Raw genomic sequence first — 12,921 nt, 5'->3', positions numbered from 1 at the left:
TCTTGTGGACAATTTTATCAAAGTATTCTGTCTTTTTTCACTACTGTTTACTTAGTAGTAACTTTTCTTTTCAACTCCGCTTCAGTCTTAATTATGACCGATCAGGTAATTCCCATTATAGCTACAGTTTGAGATTCGGGAACATTTAATGGCCAATAGACTTTTCCCTGGTGGAGAATGAGGATTCAAAGGAAATATTTGTGGTTATTTTTACTTTCATTATTTTTGTTAAAAAAAGTTTGCACCTTGATGTGTCATGAGTACCCCTTCTTGATCTTCCTTTGCCTTGTCAGACCTGGCCAGCACAAGCAGCTGAGATCTTTGCTCTATTTTCCCTGCATCTCTGTGCAACACTTTTTTAAAAAGAGGAAATATTATTATTTTTTTTCTGAGCCTTTCAGACTGCTGTCACATGATCAGGATTCTCCTGAATTTCTATGCATTCGATCTCTTCTCGTTCCTTTCTTTTGGCTCGTTTCTTTTTCTTGTGGTGCTTTTTGGAAGGTGGGAAAAAGGTTAGAAAGACAGGCAAAATAACAAAACAGTGCAGAAGTGTGCAACTGCCGGCAAGCAGCAAGCATTTGAACAGTGTGAAGGTCAAGTTTGAAGGCACAAAGAGAAGGGGGACCAACCCAATAAGAAAAGAAGAAATGTTCTGCAAAATGGCTGTCCCATGCTCTTGGAGGGAGTTCTTTATACACTGAGTTCGGGTGTGCTCAGTCGCTAGTACAAATGTATAAAGCAGGGGTGCACAGTGATCTATGGCAAAATTCAAAGTGTAGATAAGGCACAGTATAGAAATGCAATCCATGTCTACATTCCATAAGGTCATCAAGCCAAGGACACCCAGTTCTATTGAGGTGACACTGAGAATTAACCAGAAATTTCCTAGAGGGTGGATAACCAGGAAAAAGGTCAGTATTAACACCAGCAGGATGCCAAAACCAGAAATCAGGACAGGCATAGTTACTGATAAACCATAGTGATCCATGAAAACAAAAGTAGGATTGAATACAATGAACTTGATGCTCTGTATAAGAGACAGTGGTCTCAGCTTCTCCAACAATTCCACTGCCTCCCTCTGTGTGTTTTCACTAGTCCTGGCCACCAGGTACAAACGAGAAGCAATAATGTTGTTCTCGTCTCCAGCTTTGGAGAAAATGATGTCATTTTTGAAATGTTGGAATTCTGGCTTTTTTAAAAAGGAGCTCTGGAGGATACTGATAAAGTCACTTTTGTTGGTTGCACTAATGTTACCCACTCGAAGGTACTGGTAATACTGTTCAATCCAGGACACTGTGTTAAACCCCTGGCTCAGTGTTTTTAGGTCTTCTTGCACAGTGCCATTCCAGTACTCCAGAGGTTCATAAATATAGAAGCCTATCACTGGGCTGTAGTTGCTGAAATACTTTTGCTGTATGAGGGCATAGGATACACTTGGAGACTCACTGGCAAGAAGGTTGATAATATTGGCTCCATCATTAATCTGTAAGCACCCCATAAAGGAGAAAGAGGCATAGATGAGATAGAGTATCACCACAAATGGTTTGACATAGATGTTGGTAATCCACTCATTGTAATGCTCTCGGAGGAAATGCTGGATAAAGTGATGCTGGTACGGGTTGGTCTCATGATGAGAAGTGTGTTGATGGCCATCGTTCATCATGGTCTGGAACCACACAGGTTTCCGGTCCAGGTATTCTGCTGAAGGGATTTTACAGCAGAAGATGCTGTGATAACGATTCTGCTCCAACTGGCCAGCAAAGACCAGGCAGGAGCCGAAGAAGGAGAAGATATAGAAATAGTTTAACAGGATCGAGACACACATGTTCTGGCAAAAGACTTTTACAGCTTCAATGTTGGTGAAAGGGCTTGCACCCATGCCGAAGGCTATAAAATACAAGGAGCTTGTCATTGTATAGGAGACCATAACATCTGAGTAGGCATCCGCTACTCTGTCCTTGAATGGCAGATTCTCTCTGGTTCGGCGCCATCCTGAAAGAAGTTCAAATACTCCTTTGGTTCCATGACCTGAAATGAGAAAGCAAAGCATATACATGTGCACAGATAAAGGAGGTTGACTTTTTCTTCCTCCAGCAGTCAAAAAAAAAAAAAAAAAAAAAAAAAGTCAGCTAATTTTTTAAGTTTTGTTATGATTTTGTCAGCATTAAAACAAATGAGAAATTGTAATGTGTCTGTGTAAAGCTAAATACCAGAAATAATATGCAGATATTTAGATGAACAGCCTGATATTCTGAGACTTTAAATGCTTATCATTCCTGCAATAAAATGGTGAAATATCATTTGAAAGGCACCCATTGATTTTAATGAACAATTCCCAAATGAACTGTCTATTTAAGAAAAAGGAAAACATTAAATTTAGTTTAAGTTCAGGGTTCTCAAAATTCCTTGTGGCAGCTTACTACATCTTTCAAGGTTTAAGGGATTCATTTTGAAATGCTTACTAATAAAAATAACATTTTCTTCCAGAAAATAGAAATTAATGGTATTATTGGAGAAATAAATTGGTTTGACCAAGAGACACCTTGGTTCTTAATGCCTGATGAAGGAAAAAATATACTGCCATCAAACAACCAGATGAATTTGTATGTTGGTTCTATACCTTCTAACTAAAACTGGTACTTCTCAGTGATTGTGTGCAAATTTCCACACTATACTAAAGCTGACACATTGGTGATAATGATGGAGAGTACAGGATTGGATAGATCCTTGGTTCACACTAATTGTCTGGAAAACTTGTGTTTTCTTCATGATTATCTCCTTCTCTCTCTTCTTCTCTCTCAGCTCTTCCTGGCGAGAAGGAATTCCTTTAGTTCACATAAGCAGACATTCAAGAAAGAGACAGAGGAAAACAGTGCTCCAGAGGTTCTTACTTTATATTAAATAATTCTGAGAACTATTTTAGACATATATATATATTTTTTTTCTACTAGAAATGGAAGCTTAAGACAGATTTCCTGTCATTTTACACATCACAGCCACAGTCCAGAAAATCTACAGCAATTAAGCTTTGAGACAGAACAAAAAAGTTGAAGCTAAGCTTACTGGAAAAAGTTTAACCCGTAAAATATATCCATTATATACGTATATATATTCACATAATATGTGGATTATATATATTTGTTATATATCTAATATATGTATATCATATATACATTAGATATGTATTCTTCTGTTATACATGTATATAATGTATACTATATATATATCATATGCATATTATATGTATATTATAATTTATATTTATATTATTCTATTTACCAGTAAAGAATTTAACTTTGGGAGGAAAACATAAGATTAAAAAAAAAAAAAAACTAAAAAAAACAAAAAAAAAAAAACACAGCTAAAAGGGTTTGACTATCAAACAAGTTTTCTGTTCAAACATTAAAAACACATTTTAATGACAAAGAGGAAAGTTCTCTGCACTTTGGATCAAACCCTGGTAAAATTCTGAACAAGATAATTAAACACCTTATTGAGCAGAGAAAGAAGTAGAAGGAGATTGCAGGTATTTCTTTCTCTGCTCTCTGCAGTGGAACTGCATGCAACAAAGCAGGAGCTAATTTTCTTGTAACTAAACCAGAAATGTGACCAGGAAATTTGCAAATAATGAAGTGTGTAATAGTAAACGAAAAGTCTGTTGAGTTTTTCTTTTTTTTTTTTTTTTTTTCTTTTTTTCTTTAAATTGTTTGGATTCATACAGCTGCTTATGTTGCCCAAAACAGACTCCTGACAGCCATTCTAGACAGGGTAGATTACAATATAAACTGACAAGTTCTTTGAACGTTACCTGTTTTACTGCAAATCAGTATCCCCAGTGAAAGATAAATATACAGTAGTACAGAAATCTTGCAGTTAGTAAAAAGCTTGTGTGGCAATACTGCTATCTTATGAATCAGTAACTTGGTTCAGGAGGGACCTTGGAGTCCCTGGTAAGTTTAGGGTGAGTCAGTTCAAATTCCCAAAGCACAGCTGTCTTGTACACTGTCACATTTGGACTGTCAAGCAGAAAGAATCATCTCTTTGGGCTGAGAAAAGCTGCAGAATCAAATGACTTTGCTGTGATTTTATATTGTGCTTAAAGTATGAGTGTAAGTACCCTGCAGTGTGTGGAACAGGCTGGATGGTCATCACTTCCAGTTCCCATGGCCTGGCATGGTTTAATATAATGCTATAGGAGCTGTTATTCTCTTTTGGGAAGAGTAGATTTTCCTCATGTCTGTGCTCACTCCATCTAATGACTGATTTTGAAATCCAGACATTTCTGATGAAGGGCCCTGTAATGTATGTCATTATGTCTTAAAATTTGTTCATATCCCATATGTTCATATCCCATATTATCTCTCTCTTTCAGAACCACCTTCTTGCCCCTTCTCTTCCAGTTTTAGGAACACCTCTTTTCTCTCTCTTTCTTTATATTCTTCTGTTATGAGGAATACCAAGGGGGTGAATAGCAGCACAGGATTTCTACTCCTACTGCTGCTATCTTTCCTCCTACCTCCCTAACCCATCAAGTCTCTTCTACTGGGGGCAGAAGGATCATACTGAGGAGAGACGCTTATTTCTACCTCTGAGTTCCCCCTCATACTCCTACTCTCCCATGTGCCCAGGTCTGATCTAAGACTAAGGGAAACCATGGTCTACAGAGCTTACATTTTGAACCCTCATTTAGGGTCTAGAGGAGACTCTGATGTCTTTCTTCTGTTCTCTAACATGACAGTAGCCACACTGGCTCAAGCCAAAAGTTGCTCTTCTTCTGTATAATTGATGTTAAGAAGTATGGGGACAGATTTATTTATTTTATTTTTTTAAAAAGATGCTGGAAATAAGGCACATATAGAATATTTTTTTCCATTTCAGCTCTGAGAGTCTGGCATTCAACCAAAAGGTCTGCCAAAACTAGAGGCTGTATTTGCAATGTCATGTTTGGAGACATTGAGGGACATTTATTCATCCATCAAATCAAATTTTAAATTCACTCATACTTTCGGCCATCAAAACTTCCTGCTACAAGAAGCTCCATAACGTTATTACTTTCTGAATGAAAAAAATACTTTTGTTTGGTTCAAACTCCAAGCCAGTATAATTTTATGGCTGAACTAAGAAAAATGTAAAATTGTTGTTCCATGAGCAATGGCTTTAATCAAACCTCATCAAACCTCCTGTCCAAAGGATGTGTTCTTTTTCCTGGAGTCACCCATGTTAACATTCCCAGCATCCTTCCTCCTTCTGACACCTCTCCTTGACCACATGTCCACAGGTATGCATGTGTTCCCTGGGTGGCTGTCCAAGATACTTGTTCTAATTTGCCATCTGGATGTACCAAATACAATATAAAATATCTGAGTTCTGCCTTCTACTCCTTGAGGAGATACTAATCTGGGACATTTTCCTTTTCCTAAAATTCAGTTTTTACAAAGCTTCTATGATTACAATAGTTTATGAGATCTCTATACTTCTATAGGCCACAATAAGGGCCTTCTGAAATGGATTTATAATTTGCAGGGTATTGTTATATGTATGGAGGCAATAACTAAGGGTGCCTTCCGTAAGGAATCAGAGCTAAAAGCAATTGTAAAGCCAAATTAAAAAATAAAAATTAAAAATTGAAAATCTAAAAACAGATACTATGGATCATTTTAATGTCTTTAGTTTGTAAATTTATCAGAAGTCCTTTCACCAAAACACTTAGAGCTATGATGAACTGGCACTTTTCAAAGAAGCTTTAAGTGAAGGAATGCTCTACTAGCTCTATCAAAAATTTACAGTACTATTGATTTTTCTCTGCTTTATCCAAGATCTCACTTCTCTACCCACCTGCAAGATTATGTTCACAGTAGCATCTTTACAATGTTTTTGTAGTAATACATACCTACTTCTTTTTTTTTTTTTTTTTTTTTTTCCCCAGTGATATGTACCCACTTCTATGGTCTTATGTGTTATGTTTGTGAAACGTATGTGTACGAAAAGACTACCCAAGTGTGCATACTAGTATGTATGCACTAACTTGTGTTATACTCAAAATTTAAATACTCTAATTAAATTCATGAGTTTTTGTTGTTGTTGTTGTTGTTTATTTTGGTCTTGTTTGTTTTTGTAATAGAGCAAATAATGTCTTAAGTGTAAACTGACACTAATTTTCTTATGATTATCATTGCATGAATTTAAAACTTATGGATAAACTAAACTTCATCTGTTTCACACAGATACAGGAATTGGAGAATAATTCCCGTAATTCCCTTGCTGCCAATAGAAGAAATCTTTCCTTGATTGGTTTTCCCACATCATTACTCTGATACCAAGTTTTCCAGTCAGCCTCTGTTCTTCTCCCTAAATAAGCAGGTCTATTGCCCTTTCCCACAATGGATACAAATCCATTTTTTTCTGAACTGGACAGAAACCAATATTTTCCTGACATTTCTGATGATTCAGACACCACAGTCTGTGAAATTCTATTCCTTCAGCTCCATCACTAATGTCACTGATAAAATTGACAATGGAGTTAAGTTCACTGAGCGGTTCTAGGAAGGTTTGCAAGGTCTTTGGCTTTGGGTCAAAACTGTCAAGTTTCTCTGGTGTTAACATGACATGAATGAAGTACAGCAATTTTTTATTTGCTAGACAAGCAACAGTCTATGACTACTTAAGAAGAGAGAAGACAACAGATAGTATAAATCCATTATTTGTGAGGTTAGGAGAGCAAATAGGGGAGGCTGTAGAGAAAATAGAAGCGTATAAAGCTTTTGCTGCCTCAATTTTCAAAACAAAAGGTTAATTTTGACAAGATATTTACCATCAGTTTGAAGAGGATAGGGATAGAAACCACAAGAGTGAAATAACATTGAAGAACACTTGATTCTATTAAATTTATTTAAGCTGGAAGAATACGTAGAAATTAATCAATTAGAAGCTGAGCCAAAGCAATCTCTGAGCTATTAGAGAATGAATGTTAATGGGAGGGTCGAAGAAGAATGGAAAGTACCTATATCTACAGTACCTATATCTTCAAAAAGGAGAAAGAAGAAGATCTGCTGATTGCTAATGTTCAACAGATTAATTCATATCTCAAAGATTAAAAAAAAAAATAAAAAAAATATTACAAACCAATTTGCCATCAGTGAGATGATAGGAAAGTGATTAGAAAAAAATAATATAGATTTATAAAAAACAAGTAACTTCAAATGGACCTCATTTCTTGCTTTGAAAAGTAACTGTCCTAATGGAAAAGAAACCTGCTATCTATCTTAGTAAGTCTTATAAAATCATTCTTTTGGATTTCGGAAGTTTTAAAATATTATGGTGCTTAGTATCTGAACAAGGAAATTAAGGGGATACTGTTCAGAGGAAGACACAGGAAACATATACATGTATTCATCTGGTTGAAAGTATGCACATAAAGAATTGTTTCCAATGATCTATCAGTTTTCAGAAGGACATTTCAGAAGGACATTTTGGCCTAGTTCTTTTTTGGTATGGACACTTGCAAAATTTTCATGTGAGGCTAAAGTGGGGAGGAATTCAAATCCTCTGCAGAACAAGGTTAGAATTTAAACTGGGAGAAGTGGTCAGAAATTTCAGAATGTCAGTGGATGAAATTTTATGTAGATAAACACAAAGCAATACATTTTGTGAGGAAAACAAATGAAAGAATTACTTAATAAGGTATAAGTAGTAAAGAAGATGTGAAAGGGAAGATTGTTCAAAGGCTATGGAGAACTTCAAAGTGAATAGGGAGTAAGTCAATAATATCCCTTTACAGCATGTAAAAAGCTTAGCCTAGATGGTATTAACAGAAATACCATACAAGATTTTGAAGGCAATATTATTACTATTATTTTTTACTTTTGCATGATGGAGGCATAAGCTGGAGCACTTTTTTGAAATGGGGTATCATATTTATTTTTTATTAAAAAAAAAAAAAAAAAAAGGGAAAAAATGATGTGAATACCTTGGGGAATAAAACCAATAAATGATAACCTGTTTGTGGAATACAGAAAGCACAAAAAAATACTGAATTAATTGTCCTTTTTTTTTTTTTTTTTTTTTTTTTTTCCCTTACAGACTAGAACATGGCTGGACACTCAATAACATTCAGCATGAAAAAGTTATTATAAAGAAGACAGCTATCAATCATTTCTCATTTCCACAAGGAGAAGGACAAGGAAACATCAGCTTCATTTGCAGAAAAAAAAAAAATAAATAAATAAAAGGAAGGGAAAAAAAAAAAACATTTAGGTTACATATTAGAAAAACAAATCTTCCTCTCTCTAATGTTTATTAAAAACTGGAACACGCTATTTAAGAAGGTCACAAAGTGACAAAGTGTTCTAAAAAAAAAAAAAAAAAGATTAAGAAATGTCAATGCAGGTGCTATGTATATCCCTTGTTAGTACCGTGAGGTGAATCCTGAGGTCTCTTACATTTCTGCTTTGACTTAAGATAATGAAGTGCCTAACTTTGGTTAAGATACTTCAAAGTACCTTAGCATGAAAACCAGCCTTTCTTCAGTGTTTTCTTCACATGACTTTTCAGCATTCATCTTGCTTCTGCCACAAACTGTCAACTTCTTGGGGTAGGAATTTCATCTGAATTTATCATTCATCATAATATCTACCAAGACCCCAGTATGAAGCCACTAGAACTGCTAAAAGGAGGTGCAGCGTTCTGCCAGTTTTTGTAAACTTTCTACAAAGGAGGATGAGCATGACTGCGTGCTCTTTTGAATCAAGGCACAAGGAAGAGTTTGCTTCTATAGGTGATATCCACTTTACCTATGCTGTATTTCAAATGGAAACTGTAATAGGCACTGTAATGTGACTTTTAATCTGTCATGGTTTTGTCTAGGATATAGTTAATTTTCTTCATGGAGGCTTGTATGATGCTCTGCTTTGGATTTTTGATGAACATAGTGGGGATAACACAGCAATGATTTAGTTGTTGCAGAGCAGTATTTGCACACAGCGAAGGACCTTTCAGCTCCTCGTGCTGCCCTGCCTGCAAGGAGGCTGGGGGTGCACCAGGAGGTGGAAGATACACAGCCAGAACAGCTGGCCCAGGCTGGCCAAAGGGATATTCCATAGTATGTATCATCATACTCAGCAATAAAAGCTGGGGTAAAGAAGGAGGGGGGGGGGGCGGGAAGCAGAGTGATAGTGATGGCGTTTGTCTTCCCAAGAAACTGTTCCACGTGGTGAACCCTGTTCTTCGGAAAGTGGCTGAGCCTGCCAATAGGAAGTAGTGAGTGAATTCCTTATTTTTTTTTTGCTTGCACATAGCTTTTGCTTTACCTAGGGAACTGCCTTTATCTCAGCCCATCAGTTCTCACACTGATTCTCTCTCCCATTCCACCCAGGGAGAGTGAGCAAGCAGCTGTGTGGGGTTTAGCTGCCTGCTGGGAATAAACCATAATATAATCACAAAAAATATCATACAGCATTAAACTACAGGAGGAAAAAAAAAAAAAAAAAAAAAAAGCTTTAGAAGCGAGTACCATAGCACAGCTTTACTCAACATTGTTGCAATAAGATGCTCAACCATTACATTCAATTTTAATTAACAGCCACACCCGTAATCTTGTCATGTATATATAGACAGCAAGGACTGATTTCTTTGAAATCATTGAAGTGGAGAGGAAATACATTTTAACCTAAAATTAATTGCTGATTTTCGAAAATGAGCTTTCCATTATCCATTATTTTGTCTAGAAAAAACAACCTATAACTTCTTAAGGGTGGAATCCCTCTTTTTTTTTTTTTTTTTTTTTCCTCCCTGGGAGTAGACAACCAGGGTATATAGAGACTTTTTCCTTCCTTAACATAAGAGAGCCCAATTCATCTTCTGGAACAACTGGGCTTGTTTTATCTAATCAATGCCTCATGATAGTGGGGGCCATGGCCATTAGTAGTATATTGACATGACCTAATCTCTGTGTAATTAAATGTTTTAAGACCACATCATCTATTTGGGTGAAATAGACTGTTAAGCCTGCAGTATTCGGAAGGTGAGTCTGTGAATTAATGCTCTGTTCTAGCTTTAAACTTTATAAAGCTATGAATTTATCCAGGACTATTTATTTCAAAATATGTCGCCTTTTTAGATAGCTTAGGCTCACATAATCACTTTTTTTTTTTTTTTTTTCTAATTTCAGCACAGTGCAATGTATGTAGGATTAATTTGTTCTTCTGCCTAATCACTAATATTAGTACCCCTACTTTCATTTTGAAATCTGAGGCATAAAGAAGTTAAGCAAACTGATCACAGAGTGATAATTGTTAATTAAGGTACTCAGTTGAGCAAGGAATTGATATAATTTTATTTGCATCCACATAAAAGGCTACATATAATTTTAACAAAAATCATATTTTTAAGAAAGAACTCAGCTGGTGCCTGTTGAGAAAATATTCATTGCTAATACTGTGAAATACCAGCTTTCTCAAAACCAAAGTCAAAAGCTGTGATCACATCACCATCCCAACATGGCTTCTTTCTTCTATGTCAGCTATCCATCAGACATCTTCCACTGTATTAATTTTCAGGTGTAAAGTTTGACAATGACATTTCAAATTTACCTGCAATATAAATTTAAGTACATGAGCTGACCCTCACTCTGATGTGCAGCTTGATTATTTTTATGTAGTTTAGCCAGATACTGGGACACTAATTTGCAGACTTGCTTGATCATCTGAAGAGGAACTGTTTGTACTTTCCATGGCCAAGGACCATTAGAAGGGAAGAAAGAATATAAAGGATGATTAATCTACTTCTTTAAGGAGAGTAAATAAATCCATGGGGTCCCTGGTGCAGAAGGCAAGAAGGATCTGAAACTTGGTGAGACCTCAGGCACCATGAGGATAGATGAGGAAATGTGTACCTTAATTTAGATCCTCTTCCATGAAAGTAAATCCCAGGGCAATGCATCTGCGCAAGAACTTAAAACTTGGCCGTGAGGCTGAGTAAAGAAATTTGCAGCTTGATTAAGGATAAGAAAAAGGTAGTGTACTTTGTGGAAGTAATATAAAATATATGTTGGATAAAAGCATGTTTTTCTTTTTATTTCTCTTCTTATACTCTAAAATAATTGAATTGTAATTGAACACAGTTGGATTGCTGGCTATACATTCTCTATTTACTTTTTGCTTGTGTGCTTCCTCAGTGGCAACTTGGGTAACTAGGGGGGGTCTGACCCCCTAAGACAGGTGAGGTACTAAACCTCTCACACAGTGGTTAATGTTTCAGTGGTTAATGTTTCTGTCTCAGTCCAGTATCTCAATGAGAGAAGTGAAGTAGGTTCTCATCCTACCTTTAAGACACCTGGAATGGTTTAGATTTTGTGGATTAAGGATATAGCTGTGGAAGCAATGTCCTCCACTCACTAGCATTTCCCAAAGATTTCTTGAGCCAAATTGGTTATCAGTGCTATTATAGTATCTTCTGGATGTCGTTGAGCTTACAACAACAATTAAAGTCCAGTCAAGATCTGCTGATGAGTCTCCTGCAGAAATTTTGTTTTCTCTAAACATAAGATTTTCATCTGGACATAGCACTTTGTGATATTAAAAAAAAACATCTAAACAGAAAAATTAAATCATTTCTATGTATATTCTCCTTGTGATGCCATGGCATATGCATTTTTTCTCCCATTTGAGCTAACCAGATTCATGCAGACATGCTGACAGAGGACTTCATACCCTGCTGTGTCTTTTCCTCTTGAAAAGTACACAGAGATGAATTGTTATTTTAAATGACACATCCCTATCATAATAAATTGGCTAATTTACAGAGCTGGGTTCAATAACAGGAGTGTTTAAGCAAGTGCAGTGAAATCTCAGCTAGCTGAGCCATGCATCTTCAGCAACAAGGACCTCAGGGAAATCTCCCGTGCTACACAAGAGTGTTGGTATTCCTAGATTTTAGCACTTTCAACAGAAACAGCAAATGCATTTGAAACTATTAGTAATATCATAAATGAAGTCAGTGATGCCTAATGGATATTCTGAATTCCTTAAAGTATTTCTGCTAGTGAATGACCACTTTGCAGGCTTGCACACATTAGTACCTCCCACCTCCCAGTGGTGGTGCATCCCCTTTGCATTGTGAACCACTTCAAAAAAACAGCTGCAATCCTGTTGTGCATCTTGGGTCATTTCAATTAAACATTAAGACTATGACTGATGCCTTGATGTGTGCTCCATGTGACTGAATTTATTTCATTTCAGATGAGCACTTCTAAAAGCCTTTAAAAAAATCCTGGGAATTGCTGCTGAGACCAGAACATAAAAGAGTTTGTTTCCTCATAGGTATTTCAGTGGAGACCGACAAATATCAGCTATATTCACTATGAATGTTTGAGGCTAAAAAGCAATAAGGAAAGAGGAAACACTTGATTCTGGCTGGTGTTTGCTATATACTGGCCTTTCAGAACAAAGCAGTATCAGTCTATAACTGCTCCCACAAACTATTGCAAACTTCTTCATCAAAGCCAGAGCTGCAGTAGATGGTATCTGTGAAGTGACCATAACAGGAGATGGTGACTGCTTTAGCCCAAGATTACATATAAGCAGCGACTTTTGAAATGAAAATGTCTCTTGGTTAAAAGATTTAGATTATGAACCTGATTTTAGACTGCTAAAATTATGTGATATTAATCATATTTTCTGTCTTCATCCTGCTTTCTTTAATCCTTCCATTGCAGAAGGAAGTCTATGCAGCAGCATATTCTGTAGAAGAAAATAACCTAATGATGTACCAGTCATAGCAAGTCTTTTTGCTAATTTGCCTTCTAAGATCCCGAGGAATGCCAATCTGTAAAGTACATCAGTACCAATCTTTTGGAAACACAGACAAAAACTGATGCTTCATTTGTTCTTTTAGTCTTCTTCTGCATGCTACCTTCAACTAATC

The 12,921-nt window shown here is 36.2% G+C and overlaps 1 protein-coding gene across 2 annotated transcripts in view; it reads right to left on the bottom strand.

The window, feature by feature from the left end:
• Positions 1 to 397: 397 nt before the first annotated feature.
• The window catches only part of PTCHD4 (patched domain containing 4), a gene marked incomplete at both ends in the record, with an annotated part of 83,661 nt that continues 71,137 nt past the window's right edge, over positions 398 to 12,921 (bottom strand). For both annotated transcript variants that reach the window (XM_082757889.1, XM_082757890.1), the window contains one exon: positions 398 to 2,031. In XM_082757889.1, coding sequence (XP_082614015.1) covers positions 398 to 2,031 — 1,634 coding nt within the window. The remainder of the gene's footprint in view (positions 2,032 to 12,921) is intronic.

This window comes from Aythya marila (genome assembly GCF_965140915.1).
Source record: "Aythya marila genome assembly, chromosome: 3".
NCBI lineage: Eukaryota > Metazoa > Chordata > Aves > Anseriformes > Anatidae > Aythya > Aythya marila.
The sequence above is the reverse complement of the archived record's forward strand: the minus strand, read 5'-3'. Positions and strand labels throughout refer to the sequence as shown.